Source organism: Salarias fasciatus, chromosome 20 (assembly GCF_902148845.1).
Source record: "Salarias fasciatus chromosome 20, fSalaFa1.1, whole genome shotgun sequence".
Lineage (NCBI taxonomy): Eukaryota > Metazoa > Chordata > Actinopteri > Blenniiformes > Blenniidae > Salarias > Salarias fasciatus.
Genome location: NC_043764.1, coordinates 9,306,633 through 9,324,519, shown reverse-complemented (window position 1 = coordinate 9,324,519; position 17,887 = coordinate 9,306,633). Strand labels below are relative to the sequence as shown.

The following is a 17,887-nucleotide window of genomic DNA, read 5'->3' as shown; positions in this document are numbered from 1 at the left end:
TCCAAAACACGACGAGGCAGCCTTACACAGCACATCGAAACCCATGTTTTATAGCAAGATATTTACATCCGTTAAACGTGACTCATCACAGTTCGTCTCTACAATAAATATGAAAGTGTTCAATGTACAGTGACTAAAAAAATGAAAATGTAACACTTGAACTATGTACATTTTGAAAAAGTATACATCTCAACCAGGAGAAAAACATGTTTGCTGTCTTTGCGTCTGGATCCGAGGCTCTGAAACGCTTCAGAAAAAGCTATTTCGGGCGCCGCCTCTTGAGATATCTTGCAGACGTCTGCCTTCACTTTTTCCATCACTCATTTTGCTGGTGGTTGAGACTCAAGTCCTCACGCTAAGGCTCATTTTAGAAAATTGCCCTCAAGATTGCTGGTCTTTTTCTCCCCCCCCACCCCCACTGGCCTAGTTGTAAAAAACATCGTCCTCAGAGAGCGAGCTGCTGTCCACGTGCCGGACGGCGGCCTCTGCAGTCACGGTGCTCCCGTCCTCAAAGGGATGATCGGCGTCCTGCTGCGCCGCCGACGTCTGGGGGCCGGGGTTGACCTGCGGCGGGGGGAGCAGGTTCACGGCGCCGTCGTTGCCGTACGCCTGAGCGTGGATGCTGTACAGGTGCTGGGGGACGCCCACGCTCCCGCCGTCGATCAGGAACTGGGACAGGAAGTGGGGCTGCGGCGCTGCGGAGGGGAAACGGATCGCTGGTTTAAAACGATGGAAATCGATCTGAGCTTCACGATCACCAACAGAGACAGCTGCAGTTGTTCCCAGATCGGATTGATTTTTACAAGGTCTGGACTCCGAGCTGCTACAGAAATACTGATGATGTACAGAGGAGCTGGGATTGGACTGAAAAGAAGGAAATTGTTACAGCTGCTCAGCAGCTGCAGCACATCATGTAGCTGTTATCTCGGATACTGTAGAACCGGACATTCAAGGTGAAAAGCGATTTCAAACTAGAAACAGCCTCTAAAATGTATGAAGGCATGTATTCAGCAGGCTTTTTTTAACCATGCACTGAATTTTCCTCAATCTGTAAAACACAAGATTAAACATTTAATCAAACAATGCCATGAGGTGTCTGCTAATGTTGTCAGTTTTAAATGAGTAATTAATAATTTAGCTTGATTTCACTTATGTTGTACAGCATTAAATGCAAATTGAAGGCTTTAAAATTGCAGAAAACTTGACTTTCAGTTCTGTTTTATTTTAAAGCAGGTTTATTTTATAAATGATTACCGTGATAGAAACCGTTTGAGACACATGACGCCTGTGGCCTCAACTGGCTCTGTTAACGCTCTGGAGCAAGTTAAATCTGTGACGAGAGCACAGCGGGCGTAAAAGACCACCGACTGACCCGTTACTTTTCTTGGGCCTGAACATTTCTTGCTGTGGGGAAAATAAAATATAAAAAAAAGTGAGTGGAGCAGATAGGAGAGCAAAAATATTCAGAATTTCTCGCAAGAGACAATTTTCCACTGCAGCCCTAAGTTAATATTGAGAGGTATAACTGTGCTGTCATGGTGAAAATTTGACTTTGTAATCCCACAAATTAACAGAATATCAATTTTTTTTGTCTTTATTCATTGCATTTGTTGGCAGTTGTAGCTTGTTACCTACAATATGTGCTTGTAATCAATCATTTTTGTGGATATGATCATCTCCTTTTCCATGCTGAAGTATACAGCTCTAGTTGAGTTCTGCAGATGTCTGCAGTTGTTTGTAATTGTAATGTGACACAGGAGAGCCATACAATAGAAATATTGATTGCCTAACAGTCGCGCTGGTTTTCTTTCACTGTGTTTGTGTGCTGGACATAACTGGGTTGTTGTTTCTTTCATGTCACAACACTGCTGCAAACCAGTGAACATATATGCTTCAACAAAGGTAAATGACAACTGTGCTGTTCTTCGATTTTTACACAAGTGGAGCAAAAATGTGAAGACCTGACAAAATGTCACATTGACAGTCGTTTAAACACTACACTGAGCTTCTGTGACTCAGATCCATGTTGAAAATAGATTTCTGAGCTGTTCTCAGTTTCAGGTGCGCCATATGTCTCTTTACGTGTGTTAAGCGTCTGTAGCATTTAGGATATCAAACCAATGTTAAACTGTTCAAAATAGATGAGCGGCGCAGGCGATATAAAAGTAGTATATCGTTTTCATTTATCTCTTTAATTCATGCTCGTTTTAGCACCATTTAGCAGTGTGGTGAAAAACATGGATATAAAAGGGTCTTTTCAGAGGCACCTTCATGCAGACGCAGTTTTCTGACACTGACTCGAGTATTACCATTCAACCTAGAAAAATTCAAGACTTTTGTATTCATTTCTTATGTTCAGTGCGTCAGACCACAGACTGAGAGAAGCTCCAACATGTTTTGTTAAAGATTTAAAAAAGGATCCAGAAGCTGGGAGCGCTCTTTTTTTCTATCAAAATACCAACCAGTGGCTCATGCAGAGCATTCACACTGAGGCACGAGCAGAGCTAGGTCTGCTTTAGGTGTCTCAAATCACTAAATCAATCACCCTGAAAAACGTTGCCTGTAGCTTCATGTAATCACAAAAAAATGTGTGTTAAAAGTGTGTGTCGGTTAGGACAGGGTGCAGGATAAAGTGAGTCTTGGATGAATGAATTGATTGATTTATTTCCATGTTTTTACCTTCATGAAATGGGGAAATGATCAAATAGAAAAGGAAACTTTTCCTTGGTTTAGTGAGTTCAAAAAACTTTGGAAACAATTCCTACAGGTCCTGCATGTTTGGAGACATGTAGGACCTGTAGCACGAAGTCACACCTTTAATTCATGCTTAAAGTTTACTGCCATTAAATCTGGGAAGCAGTGTAATTGTTAGAAGTGGAAGTAGAAGAAATACAGGTTAAAAGAAACAGACCGACCTTGTAAGCTGGTGGACGGCTGCTCATAGGCGTCATGCATTGACCACACGTTCATGGCTGCCTCTGCAAGAGCGAACTGCTCTGCTACACCTGAAAAAAAAAAGCAAAAACAAAAGGCAAACAAGCAAAATGCCATGCTGCTTCTCTCTGAAGATCATCTCCTGCTGCTTTGCACCAAGTCCTCCCATAATAGAAGAAATAGAAAATCGAATAAGTGCACTTCATTTGAGTCGCTGTCACGAGACGTCCTGGGGACTATTGATTTCCAGGGAAGCTCCCTCCGGGCCGGCCAATCAAACAAAAGCAGAGTCGCTCGGACTGCCGCTTCATCTCCGCCGATCGCGTCGTGTTTTTCCTGAATTAGGCTCATCAGTGAGTCTCACCTGCAGCGAAGCGAGCTTCCTTGATCTCATCCGTCATTTGAGAGTAGAACTGTTCGTCTTCCTGCAGCTCGGCCTCCATCCCCCCCCAGCCTCCGCCTCCCTTGCCCCGGAGGCCTCCTCCGGCCTCGCCGCACCCGCCCCAGCCTTTCCACTCGATCAGGTGAGCGACGCGGCCCTGGGCCATCGCCGTCGGCTTGGTGATATGCTCCTTTATCGTAGCCACCAGACCTAAGTAATAGGAGGAGGAGGAGAAGGGATAAATCTTGATAAAGTGGATTAGATGAGGAGGGTCCGGGCTAAACGGATCGGATTCAGAATGAGCCTGGTAGCTGTGAGACAGTCTGAGGAGAACGTGAAGTGAAGATATGACATTTTCAGCAGTAGGATGGATGGAAGGGATGAAATATTACTACAGAAAGACTGATTTGCACAAATGAAACTTGGAGATCAGCTTTTTCCTCTAAAGTGGAAGAGGCTGAAGTATAAAAAGAGACAATTGTACTTTTCATTGGGGACATGAGAAAGAAAAACAAGTTATAAACATTCATAAATGATCACAATGCCAGGACATAACCCTAACCCTATGCTGTATAGTGAGTTATAAAGCATTCTGATCATTTATGAGTGTTTATAACTACTTATAAAGTGTTAAACCGGGTGCTTCAAGTAAAGTGTAACCTACTTTTTTTTTTTTTTTTAATGTGTACTCAAGTTGACTTTGGACCAACGTTCCTTTTCTTGGTGTGACTCATTCTCAACACGGTATAAGTAAACCGTGGGTGTCAAATAAACAGCCTGAGGACTAAACTGGAACACCGGAGGGATTAAATTATTCTATTTGACCGGGACTAATTTTTACTTTTAAAAAGCTTTCTAATAATGAAATAGTGCTATAAGATTTACTTCACTGATCAACTCCTCTCGTTACTCATCATTATTTTTGACACTCCAGACTGGTAAGTAATGAGAAAAGAAGCGGCTGAACATCAGAACCAGATGTTACCACCTCAGTTTGTCTCAGCCAGGCAGCGTTAGAGTATTTCAAACAATAGACATCAACAAATGATTGACACTCTTATTTAGAGATCTGTCCAGGAAAACTGTGGGATCATCATGGAGTAAATTTACAAAACTGTGAATTTTACAACATGTACAACTCGTATATGGTATGAATAAAAATGCTTGGAAAATCCAGGGAAGCACTCACATGCACAAGGAGAACATGCAAACTCCACGCAACTCTTCGCTGTTTTTTGGCTCTTTACTGTAGTCACTATCGTGATAACTGCACATTCACAAAGGGCTGAGACGCCTCGCGGGCAGCGGAACATGGTGAGGTGATCTGCTGAGTCGACCACAAAACAAAGACTTTGCAAACATAATTTCACTCATTTGTTGGCAGATCATTGCCGTCCAACAGAAGCTGTCAGCTGAAATGCTGAGTCATTCAAATTCATCAAATACAAGCCATATATGAACATGCTACACTGACACAGATGATTAAGTGACTAATATTTTGTGTAAGTATTAATCATAAATTTGGTCTGAACTGCATGAATTCAGGGCATAATTAGCAGATACTGCATACATGACGACCCAACATGAAAAAGGTTTATGTTCTATGTATGCAGGAAGAGAGGAACAGTTTGGTATGATGAGTCTGATTAGTTTTGATACTGCAAAATGAGATGATCGTCCACAAACTCACACTGTAAGATACAACTTCAAACATAGCTTTCACTGAAGTCGTCAAATACAATTGGAAGTGAGCCAGCTGAGGAAATACCTTCACCTACTGCTTATTTCTCTAAGTTTTAATGCACGGTCTGGGAGAAACAACCAACCAAATATTCCATATTCATGAAGGCAAATGTGATAAATTGAGAGTGTGTGGTATTTTACAGGTCTGTCAGATGTGATTATCAATGTGCCTCATTGCGTGTGTGAGTGTGTTTGTGTGTTTGCGTGCAATATCACATGCTTTAACAGGCATTAGAACAGATTCTCTTAATTCATGCTTTGAAATGATCTTCTAAAAATAAATAAAATTAAAAAAAAAAAAAAAAAAAAAAAAACAGTAGGAGGCACCAGACTTGAACAGGGAATGTTCTCACCTTGAGGTGTGAACTGCCACATCTAGAACAACGCCTAATGAATTTCCAGCGAGTGGTCTGTACTGACAGTTTCACTTTGAAAATTTACTGTAAATTTAGATATATAACAAATTGTTGTTTCACTGGTGACATTTACGGTTTTGTACTTTTATGGTTATTGCTATGTGTTCAAATGTATCTTAATTATCTCAAATCAAATATAGATTTGCTTGAATAGAGAATGTGTTTTTCCTCACAAATGATTTCAGGATCAGACGTGACACGATGGGAAAAAAAGCTCAAAACAATCTTCCCGGGGTGACATTATGGGGGAAGGTCCAGTCACATGTCTGCACAGTCGGCCACAAATTGCTGGGCCTCTTTTATCTCTGAGTCAATGCGTTATTCATCCCATCAAATCGCTGGATAAAACCACAAAAAGGCTGTCATTTGATGTCATTACAGCAGACAAGGGCAGAAGGGTCTGGAGGAAGTGAAATGAAAGTCAAACCGCGGCGGCGGCGGCGGCACAGAAGAGAAAAGCTCAAACGAATGTAAAAAGACCAAGGATTAATTAAAAAGAGATGATGAAGTGTTGGGCGTGTGGTAAAACCATCACAGTTTTGTCATTTGTGTTTCAGATTTGCACCTAAAGGGCTCTGCTGATAGTTTGCCTCCCCTGACTGCCTCACGCTGTGTTCACACTGCGACGGCTCTGCTGAGAGGAAGCGATGTTTGTTTCAATTTGGCTTATGTGCGCAAAGCAGGAAAATCCCATTTGTTCATGATTAGTTGGTATTTTGTGCTGACTGTCGACGCTGCGCTGGGAACAGGATCATGAGAGGAAGACACGACGACCTGCAGAGGGATCATTTATTTGGGGGACTCAAACTGGCCTCCGTAGCATCCAGGTGGAACACAGACGTAGAGGAGCAGTGGTTTAATAAATGCTTTCAACAGGAAGTGACATCATTCTCAGTTTGAGATATGAAGCTGCCCCGAGGCAAACGGAACGCAGCATCAGTCCCTGCTGGATATTTTCTTCATCATTCACCACAAAAGGGAAGCGCAGTGGTTGGTTTGAGAGGCTGATCAAGCATGAGAAACTCAAATCTTTAAAATCCCATGACAGCAAAACAAAATAATTGCTTCCCGAAGAGAAAGTGGTCATCCTGGTGTGTCCGTTTATTCCAAGTTTGTAAACATATGGAATTTTAGAGCTTATATGTTCCAACATAAAGCAAACTGAAAGTTGGAAAAAAAAAAAAAACTTCATAAGTTAGAAATCTGAGCTTTCTGAAAGCTCTGTACAGGAAGTGTACCATCAGATAAGACATGGACTGGCAACAAAATGCTGGCTTTGTTTCACCATTATATTACATTATATACAGATTAAGATAGACTTAACTTTAATAAAACTAAATTATTCCAGCTAAAAATCCAACATTGAAGCTGAATTGCTTACTGTGAGGTTATATTCAGATTCACTATTATTGCCTTGAATTTAAGATTCTACATTTCCATCTTTAACATTCTCTCACTAAACAGCAGCGTGAAGCCTCAATCTGAATCAGCAGCAAAAGCTTTTTCTCCGTCCCTATTTTTGTCCCTCTCCATCTCTTCTCTTGTTCCGATTATTTTCCTTTTCGGGAGAGTCTTTTTCAACATTTGTTCCCGTGCTGTGCTGTCATCATATTGCTGATAAGAGATGAGTTGACATAAAAATGCTGATACGCACATCTGAGTCACCTTCAGTTATTATCGAGTGCAGAGAGCACAGCAGGCAGCAGCGAGCGGAGCACAACCAACTAAAAACAAGGCTATGTACCTGACTTCATTCAGATTCATATTGCTTACCCTGTTATACCTGTCTTAAAGAGCAGATTGTTGCAGCTTGTTCTGAAATGAAGCATAAAACCACCATAATGACCTGCATACTTTAATTATGACATATTCTCTTTATAAGTATTGATATTATTGATTTTTTTTTTCTCTCTGCAAATGTAGAAGAAATTGCATTAAAATCCAACGATGATACTTTCATGCCAATAAGGCATCACTAAATTTAACTGGTACATCGTGTCCCTGAGCCTGAACAAGTTATCTTTGGGTCCTTTGAATTCCTCCAACAATCCGGAGACGCACACATTTAGCTCATTGGTGACGTTAAACTTGCAGTAATGTGTGTGGGTGAGTATCTGTCTGTCTGTGTGGAAGCTCGGCAGTGAATCTGCGACGTGTCCAGGGATTAAACTGCTTTCTGCCCGGGTGTCGCTGGGCGAAGCACATGACTGGCACTCATTTCACCCGACGCTTTAAATGTGAAAATCTGAACTTGGCGTTGGCACCCTTCAACTTTTGGACATATTAAAATTGAACTCAGGGAAATTGCTGCGCTGTGAAACGTCCCCATTACAGGCATGGACGGTGAAGAAATGGAGCCAACAAATGACACTCCACTGCTCACCCCGGAGGTCTGCGGCACACAGCTGGAAGAGAGGAATTGCTTTCTATCTTGGACACCTGGAAAAAGTTTTTGCCACTGGGTGTGTTCCTGGATATTTCAGGTGTGTTTATGGCGTCGCTACGGGAAATGTGACTCGCAAGCTTATTAAAGCAGCCACAGTCAGTCATGAGTAAGTCCCGCTATATAAATAGACATATATTGCATTATGTGAAGCATGGAGCTCTGCTGTATGTTGCCGGTTGTTCTGCATGCGGGCAAACAGACGGAAGCTTATGAAACCCGAAGCTCTGTTATTCACCAGTCAACATGGGAGTCATTCTGAAAAGTATAACATTTACTTTTACTCAAGGGGGTGAAATTGGTAAGTGCTGTAATCTGACATTTGGCAGTACACAGGCGTTCATTTCAATCAGCGGTAGACCAAACTAATAAAACGTAGAGCCAAAGCAAATCAAAGCTTCGGTGGCGACTGTGGTGGAAGGAGTAAATGATGATTGGAGCAGTGTGGGATTTTGAAGGATGGCGAATACAGAAGGCTCAGTGAGATTGCTTTAGTGTTTATTGGCACTATTAAACCACTAACATGAAGCCTTGTTGCAGCCCTGCGAGTCTCTTCTCAAGCCCAGCAGTGCTCTGACTTACAAGTGCATTTCTGATACTGGAATGTGAAAATCTTTACCATGTCCGCGTCTTGTATTTTGCATTTCAATGTCTTCTGTCTGTCTGAGGATCTGAAGTGAGGGCTGACATTTATATTCCACTTGTGCACTTCCAAACGACATTTCAACAAGTGGATTCAAGCTCGCCAGCGTCTTGAGAACTGCTCATGCAAAGGTTATGAGGGCCGCTTATTCAAACAGCGTCACACTCTGCACTGCGTTCACTGCAGCGGCCAAACAAAGCGGGGAGCGGATTGGATGAAAGGCTTTCAAGAGCAGAGAAAAACATCCTGAGTGAACTCTGTACAGGACATTCTGGTCTGATCCACCAAGAAATGTGTTAAACTGTGTATATTTTGTCTATTTGTGGCATGAATGCTGAAGTAGTGGAGTCAGATGTTTAGTCCAGGATGTTGGACCAAGGTCCCTCAAACAGCCAGATACATACTGAACCTTCACGTTCAAACCTCCAGCCGCCAGCTAACACACCCAGGTCGAAGGAGAAGAGCTCCAACATTTACAATGTTTTAGATGGATGGAGCTGCCATTCAAGAAAGGAGGAAGGTCAGTGAGGCGGTTCACGGATGCAGGGAGCGAGGACGTGCATGTGACTGGTGTGAGAAAAGAAGGAACAGGAGACAGAGAGGACTGAAGACAAATCATTATAGAGAGAGAAATTCCACAGGAAGATACTGTTCATACATTTTGTTCAGCCAGATCGTTCTTTGCATTTGTGAGGAGTTAATACATCAAAGGGAATGCGCAGCTGTACAGACAGAACACTGAAATGAGAAAGTCAGAGCTGCAGCTGCTGCTGCTGAAACAACTTCACAGTGAAATCTGCATGAAGACGACAAGGCTGCTGAAAGCATATTTGTCGATTCGTGTTTCATGATGAAAAGAAAGCGCAATTAAAGATGGATTTAAAGTTAAGAACGCGTCTGCCAAGAGACTTTTCACACACGCTCCAAACAGAAGAGTCTGTGGAGAGCTACTCGCTCACCTGCTGGAAGTCGAGAAGATACTGAAAAATGTGGTCATGTAACCTTTAGAAAGACTATAATCCAGGAGTTTGCATGTTCTCTCTGTGCATTTCAGTGTTTTCCAAAGTGTTTCCACCCACAGAATTTGTGAATTGGCCGTCTGTGATCGGCTCCATTGATCACATGCAAAGAAGTATGGAAGGAACCTCGAATGGGGTTAATCTGTATATCACCTCTGCTGAGCTAAAACGCTTCTTATATCATAAAGTGGTGTGGTTAAAGATTCTGCTGAGATGTGACTCAAACAAAACGATCATGAAGCTGGTATCTGGGAGAAATCACATTATCATTGTGATTCTGCTAATAATCACAGTTTATATGCACTTTAGGAATACAATGACTAAAACAAATAATCATAAAAAAGATTTTCATGTTAATAATTCACCAATTTCTGTTGAGGGTTTTCATGTCATCAACATGGAACTTGCTTCCACTTCACTCCAGAAGTGACTCTTCAAGAGACTTTACATCATTTTTTTACACTTTTTATTATTTTTGCAATATTTCCAAGGGCATAGTGTTTTTTTATGAGCTGTGAAAGGACAAAATAATCTAGAGTAATTTGTCTACATGGATAAAAACATCTGAATATTTAGGAGACATTTTGTATGCATTAATACACTTTCTTATCAGCAGAAATGTGGCGTTATCTGCTAAAGCATATTGCTTCATGCTGTTTACATGATCAATAGTATAATCTGATTACTCTAGAACTCAAATAATAATCAGACTTAAAGTTTGCGTGTTTCAAATTGTAATGGAGGCAGTTGTCCTCATCAGTCAGCCGACGCAGGCAGAACTAAACTCATCTGTGAGATGATATAAACGTTTAATGACGATAATTTAAGATTCAAATGTCTCTCCAGAAAGTTTCCAAACGCCATTACTCTCATCCTAAGAAAAGTCATTTGATTTTAATGAGCGCCACTCTCACTTCTGAATCCCCCCGAGGGAAATATGCTGCGTTAAAGTGACAAAAAACCCACACATGCACATAGAGAACATGCAAACTCCTCCAGGTCCGTCCTGATGCCCAGGACCTTCATGTTACGAAGAGCTGGAGCTATCACTCACCATCCAGACAGCGATATCTGACATAGTTCTAACTGTGATTACAGTTGTTCCATAATATTTGAGTTGGCACAGCGTGATGTGATTTAAGCACTTCGGCGTCAGCCTCCAGTCAACAGAAGCTGAACGGCCAATTTAAGTGACGTCCTTATTAGAACGGGGCGAACGTTAAAAGGCTTTTTCATTGGGCTGAATGTGTCACTTCAGCAGGTGCCAGGCTCTCCGCTGCCTGCCTTTTTTTTTCATCCGACGTATTCAGACAGTCTTCAAGGCCGACATAATCGTGCTGTCAGATTAATAGGGGGGAGCCATCACTCGGAAAAGTTCAGCAAGGCATAACACATTAAGCAAGATAATGAACTTCCCACAGCGAGGGGGCAAGCGGTGGAAATGAGGCAGAAAGATAAAGAATCGGGGGGAAACAAGACGTCTGGAAATGAGGAGGAAGACGTGAGGAGGGTGGACTTAAAGGTGGAGGAAATCAGCTCTCAGGATAAACCTCTGCTTGATAATGTGTGTGTGAACACGTGTGTGTTAGACAGGAAAGGGAAAATTGCATTACTAACCTCCCATGGTTAGTTGTTTTTTTTTCCCCCTCTTGTTTCAGATGCCCGACTCATAATGAAACACACCATGAACCAAACACAACATGAACCGTGCGTGTGTGTGTGTGTGTCTCACCGATCAGAGAAGACGTGGCCAGCTCGCCGATGTCATAGCGGCTGGTTTTGTCCGCCACGCTGCCATTGGAGGGATTCTGGCCGTCCTGCAGAGAGCACGATGTACAAAGGGACAGATCTTTATCACTGATGTTACACAAAATGTGGCATTTCCAGTCAGAGCTAAGCAGGCAGAGCCCTTTCAGCTCTAATCGTCATGCCTTAACGACATTTCCTTCGGCACGGAATGGATTTCTTCTGTACTATATTGCCAGAGTCACAAGGTTTCTGGAGAAAAACAACAGTGCAGGCTGTAGAGAAAAACACAAGTAATCTTTTTGCAATCTCAACCAATGCGTGAAGACTCAACCCCCACATTTCCCACCTTTCCAAGGAAAACGTTGACAATGACAATAACAGCCCAGAAGCCTTTCAGCGCTCACACTCAGACTGAAGGAGCTGCAGACAAAAGAAGGTATTTTAAGATCGTCTGGTTTTTACACCTAAATAGCTTTAATCAATATGGAGGGAGAAGGTGCTTTTCATATAGATTTTCTTTGGATTCAGTATTCTCAAGCAGATAATAGAAGCTTCCTGTTTTTGGTATAAGGTTCAAGTTCTACACAACGGCTACTTGAGATTATCGATGATAAAAGACAAGATGGTAGAAATGCATGGTTGTTTTGACATGTAACAGTTTGAAGTTTTGAAAACTCTGTTGATACATACCGGTATTCTATGACATGCTACAGTGAACACTGCAAAAAGGGAAAATACTTGATATTCTGGAAATGTGTGAGAAAGTATCAGCAGCAGGTTATTGAAAATCAATACAGTTGCTTTTTTTTAAAAAAAAGTAGAGGAATTACTATTTAGAGACTGAAAATTAAACAAGACTCTTTACTTTTAAAAGTTAACTGCGGTACTTTCATTGTCTCTATCGTTCACTGTGTCTTGAAAATGAGCACATATCTGTTGTTGTGACACACTGGCTGAACTGTCAGCACTGAGTGGGTCACAGGTCAACTAAGAGACAGACTTCAACTAACCAACTAGCCTCAAATGCATGTTTTTAAACAGAAACAGAATATATGTGTATATATATATATATGTATTATTAGTGTATTTTAGGGAAACAACTGATGATCGTTCAAAGCTGTCATATTTCAAACCCATTAAGATAGAAGATTTCTGCCAGTTTATTTAATGATCACTCAAAGACACCTCACCTAGAGGGACTGCGAATAAATAGAATGGAATAGAATAGAAATACTTTATTAATCCCTGGGGGAAATTCTTGAAGATTGAGGAGCTTGTCGACGTGCTGCAGAGATATTAACCATAAAAAGAAGAAGCCAGTGCACATCCTGCCCAGGGCGAATAAAAGCATCAAAAGCAGATAATTAACTGAATTACAAAACAATCTTATCTACCTTCTATTCATTTGAATAATGGTAGCGAGAGCTATTAAAAACTTTAATTAAATTTTGAGTTTATTCCACTTCTATTAGCAGAGCAGTCACCATGTAAAGTGTAGTTTTATATATGTATAGAGAAGATATTAAACATATATAATGTTTTTTAACTTCCCCGAATCAAATCAAGGTGAAATCTTACCTTGACAGAGGAGGACTGACCCTCTTCGGTCTGCTGCAGAGTCGGTATAGAGAGGTGGAGCTCTGGGGAATCACACACAAACACCGGTGTCAGGTTTGTTGTTTATGCTTGTCAATTTGCCTGTGTGTGTGTGTGTATGTGTGTGTACACAGGACTTTGCAGCAAACTGTCTGCAACAACCAGGGGTCAAGTGAGGCTGATTTATAATGGATGAGAGACAGAGCGTTGGATCCTGTTAAGAGTCAGACTGTATTTACCGACACACACTCTGCCCGTCGGCTTTTTAATTGACAGTGATGAGCCCGGTATGAATGACCGGGGGAAATGAAGTGCAGGTCAGAGCTGATGGAGAATTAACATCACTGGAAAGGTCAGTGGACACACACACACACACACACACACACACACACACACACACACACACACACACACACACACACACACACACACACACACATAAAAACTCACATCTGCAGGACAACAAACTCACACGCAGGGTTTCCCCAGGGAGGTGTTGTCAAGACAATTGGCTGTCGCTATGGCAACGCTACAGCAGCAACAGGAGGTGAGCGACACCCCTCCATGATGCCCGGGCGCACGGGGGCAGTATTTGATCTCTGGCCTCGTCACATGACTGCAGCAGGTCAAGAAACAAAGCCGTGGCTCCTAAACCAATCCACTGTCCTCGTGGGGCTGAATCCCTCCCAGACTCACACACTCTCAAACAAGCACACACACACACACACACACACACACACACACACACACACACACGCACACACACGCACACACGAACAGTCCTGCTGCTCTCTTATCTGTTCGACTGGAGCATCACAGCTGTCTTCTTTCTTTCTTCCCAGCTTGAAAGCGCTGCGCTCAATACCCTCCACCTTGTTAAAAGGCACCTGTTTCTGAACAGAAGTGACTTTGTCTGACTGAACATCTTCAGACTGTGCACCGCGCTCACGAGCTGAACATACCAAAACTGTATTGCTCCATCATTTGAGGGAATCACAGAAAGCAGGTGCAGCTCAAGTCAGCTGCTTCATCTCACTTTTTTCTCTTTTCTAGAACAGTTTCTTGTGGTCCTCCTTTAAAAAAGGACCAGAATCCAGCTGAGGCTGTCTTTAAATTCATGTGAACAACGAGTAGTGAAATTCACATGAAATACAGTGAGAAAGAGAAAACATGAAGGAGAAAATTGGAATCCGAGCCGAGACAAGTTGAAGATGAGCATCAGAGGGAGCTGTCACATCCTAAAGCCACGCTCGTCGTCCCCTGAGCCACACAGTCCTCGCCGTAAACCCACAGCGCCCTCGAGCCTCGTTTCTAAAGCAATTGTCACAGATTTACTCAAGCGAGACTGTAAGACAGCGCGATAAATCAAGTTTCTAACATGTTTGAGGAATTACTGACATGTTCAATAACTGAATCATCACACAAAAAAAGAATAAAAAAAAGAATATGTAATTCAAATGGCTTTGTTATCCTTCATTTCCATCAACGGTTACAAATGTTAAATATTTATTGCTATTTTCAGTTTTCACACGCACACAGCTGTTCCTCAAAAGCACAATGTAACTTTTTGAAACTGTTCTGATCTTTGAAGGTTTGTCGGCTGCAGTCTCCTCACGGTGCAGGATGAATCAACCCTCCAGCACACACAACACACACACACACACACACACACACCCACACACACACACACACACACACACACACACACAGGAACGGCCGGACTCAGGTACTGACCTTTGTGACCTTTGCAGAGGCAGGTCCCCATGGTATCAGGCTGGCCGGGCGGTTATCTGTTCACCATGGTGGACGCTGAAGGTGAGGAGGAGGAGGAGGAGGAGGAGGAGGAGGAGGAGGAGGAAGAACAGGCAGCAGGAGCAGCGGAGGGATCAGTGAGCTGAGGAGGAGAGAGGAGGGAGAAGCTGAGGGAGAAGAGGGGAAGGAAGAGCAAATGCCAGATGAGCAGCTGAGAGAGCGACAGAGTGTGAGGAGGAGGGGGGGTCAGCGAGAGAGGAAGAGAGAGAGAGAGAGAGAGAGAGAGAGAAATGGGGAGAAACCATGAATGCCTGTTTGCTGACGATTTTCAATCCCCTCCCCTCCACATCGTCTCTTCTCCTCCCACCCTCTTCTGTAAGCTGTTTAAATTAGACTATATGAATTGAGCGCCGTTTAACTGAGCTTTTCGCAGTGTTATCTTACATGTTCAGAGATTATTTCAGTACATTTTCAATATGCATGAAAAAGACGGAGAGCTTTCTATTTTAGGGACCTTCAGCATTTTAACTGAAGACTGCAATTTGGATTTTATGCCCTCAAATGCATTTCATGGTTTAACTGGTGATAAAGTGGTAAACGATTTGATTAAAATCTCTTCAAACTTCATAGGTCCACAAGCTTGACTAAGATAAAGAGCATGATGAGTGGACTGACAGACAAATGAAACCTGAACTTAACTTTCATCACCTGAGTGCTATTTTTATAGAGCAGGATCCAATTTCATTTCCCCTTCCTCACCTGTAAATCAGAAAATCCAGCTATTCGTGAACCTTTGAAAATAGTTATTAAAAGTACACCCATGCACGAACACCCTAATCTCCACCCAGGTCCTGAAAGCTTCATCTAGAAAACACCTGTGGAATCTCACCCATCTGGAGAGCTGTCGGCTAATCAGAGCCTGAAAAGTCCTTGAGACTTCAAATCATGTCGCCAGAACTCAGTGACAAAGCCCCGACCGAAGGTCTGGAAATACCAAGAGTAGATGCAGAATACTGGAAAAGAAGAAAATCTAAATCCGTCCAGCTTCCAGATGCCATTGTCTGGTATGTAAATAAGGAAAACGGTGGGGATGAGCTGTTGTCAAAACAGAATAAAAAGCAATGCAAAGACCTCAGATGACCGTGATGGAACTGCAGGATGGTTTAGCTACACTGCGCACAAATACAAACATGGGTCGTGACAAAACAAACAAACAAAAAAAAAAGATGGAGACTGTAAACAGGAGGAAGAAATGGATAAGTAGGAATACTTGTAATAGAAAGCCAGAACAGAATGGACAGGTGTGAGTGTTTAATGTTCTTTAGGTGTCAACATGCTCTTCACTATGAAAGACAGAACCTTATGATGGAGCGGTCTGATAACGACTGCAAAAGTAGTTTTGAAAAAAGTGATATATTGGGATAATTGTTAAAGGGAGTGTTGTTGTTTTTTTTTTGGTATTGTTTTAATTCCCACATGGGTAAGATACTCAGACGAATTTGTGTATTTTCTCGGCGGTCTCTGTATTGTGTATCTGACCTCTGGAGCTGCTCTTGTCTCGGACTCCTCTCTGCCGCTCATGGTGTATAAACGGGGCTTTGCTGACATCATCTGCAGCGGCAGAGCCCTCGCATCCACCGTGGCGGACGAGGGAGGGGGATCCTGTTGCCATGGCAACCACATCGCTCCTTGCTTTTTGAAGCTTTTTTTTTTTTTTTTTAAACACACTGTAATTGGCCAGAGAAAGCAAGCACAGAGAGATTACCCAGCAATCATGGGAGAATGGTGGCGATAAAAGTTAGGAAAACACCAGATGCTAATTCTCATACTCAAAGAAACACTCGGTTCTCGTAGGAGTGAATTCTTCCTACTATCTTTACAAACACCACGACTCCTTTTGGCTTCACTCCAAGGACAGATGATTTACGTCTGAACACGCTGGAAACAGGGCTGCGTGCTCTTTTTCCAGAAGTACAATAAGTATACGAGATAAATGAGACTTACTCCTGACAAAAGAAAAGGCCAAGAAATGGTGGGTTTTAAAGTGAGACAAAGAAATAGTTATGGCAGATTAAGTTGATGATTTTTAGCTTTTGTGATATTCACAACTGACAGCAGAGGGTTCTGCATACATATTTGCTATATACATTCAAAAAAAGACCCTCTTGAAGAGATTTTTTTTTTCTTGACTTCTCTCATTTTTTATTAGCCTTGAACTGCAGTCTGAACCGCAAAAATCATTTCTGGGGTTTTTAAGCGGTCCCAGGGGACCTTGGGGGTTTCAGAGTTCCTCTCCTGGCACACACTACTGATGTTAAAGAATTTGGTGTTCCAGGAAAACTCCACAAACCGTGAAACCTCGTCAAGAAATTATGCAATTACCCCAAGGGCCATATCAAAAAACACTGGAGAAACCCAAACCCTTCGCTTCGGTTCTGAAACCTCAAACACACCGAAGTGAAACTGAACCAGCTTCCCCAGAGGTCTATTCAATTCATCTGTAAGGACCTTTGAACAGGAACTTAAAGAGCGAACCCACATCTGAACCTGGGCGCCTATTAATGGTTGAAAACCCTCAACTGACCCTCGGACAATTTAAAGGTCTGTTGGTAGAAACTCAGTGAACCTTGTAACGGTTTGGGGACCCTGAAGTTTTTCCGGAGATCTCAAGGGTCCAAACAGAGAAGGAAGAGTCTCTGCAGCTCTTTCAGGACAAAGATCACGCATTTGAAACCCTTGAGAGAAGAAGACAGGAGAGGAGAGGAGAGGATAGGGAGCAGCCTGACCTCTTGTGGTAAAAAGGTAAAAGTGCAGTCACTTCAGCTGAGACTGAGTTCAACCTGCCAGATGTGTGTCAGTTGATTTTTTTTGCGCCTTTTTGTTGTTTTCTTGCATTTGACCAGTTTACTTCTGTTGCTAAACCGAAAGAGGCGCGAGGTCAAAGTGTCTATCGTACTCAGATCAAACAGAAAGTGCATCTGGAAGTGCTGCATCAATAATTCAGCAGGAGAAAATCTTTGCTAATCCTCCCTGAGGGGAACGCTCCGTCTTTTCTTCTTGTATGTTGCAGAAAAGTCGATTCCTCTGCCCGTAGATATTGACATCTCTGTAAAGCTTTTTGGCACGCTGATGTTTTGTGATACAGAAAGGGAAATTTAAAAAAAATAGAAAGAAAGAAAGAAACTGCTCTTTGCACCGACTCGCCCTGTA

General features: G+C 42.4%; 1 protein-coding gene and 1 long non-coding RNA gene across 3 annotated transcripts; one reads left to right on the top strand and one right to left on the bottom strand.

Moving 5' to 3' along the window:
* Positions 1-395: 395 nt before the first annotated feature.
* On the bottom strand, positions 396-14,864 carry fam131c (family with sequence similarity 131 member C). The gene is made up of 6 exons (XM_030119775.1): positions 14,660-14,864; positions 12,908-12,969; positions 11,313-11,397; positions 3,299-3,526; positions 2,916-3,005; positions 396-695 (listed from the first exon to the last, which is right to left on the bottom strand). The coding sequence occupies exons 1-6, from the start codon at positions 14,688-14,690 to the stop codon at positions 424-426; spliced, it is 768 nt and encodes a 255-aa protein (XP_029975635.1). The 5' UTR covers positions 14,691-14,864; the 3' UTR covers positions 396-423.
* On the top strand, positions 11,501-14,343 carry LOC115408836 (uncharacterized). 2 transcript variants are annotated; one of them, XR_003933799.1, is made up of 4 exons: positions 11,501-11,765; positions 12,916-13,000; positions 13,202-13,277; positions 13,415-14,343. It is a non-coding gene; the product is annotated as an uncharacterized LOC115408836 (long non-coding RNA). The 2 variants fall into 2 exon arrangements; XR_003933800.1 differs by having other exon boundaries at positions 12,896-13,000.
* Positions 14,865-17,887: the final 3,023 nt, after the last annotated feature.

What these genes read in the sequence shown, in the direction of transcription:
- fam131c (XM_030119775.1), bottom strand. Translation starts at nt 14,690, where the DNA reads ATGGGGACCTGCCTCTGCAAAGGTCACAAAG. An exon ending in CCTCTGCAAAGGTCACAAAG is followed by an intron (nt 12,970 to 14,659) that starts GTCAGTACCTGA and finishes GTGATTCCCCAG; the next exon opens with AGCTCCACCTCTCTATACCG. An exon ending in GGAAGCTCGCTTCGCTGCAG is followed by an intron (nt 3,006 to 3,298) that starts GTGAGACTCACT and finishes TTTTTTTTTCAG; the next exon opens with GTGTAGCAGAGCAGTTCGCT.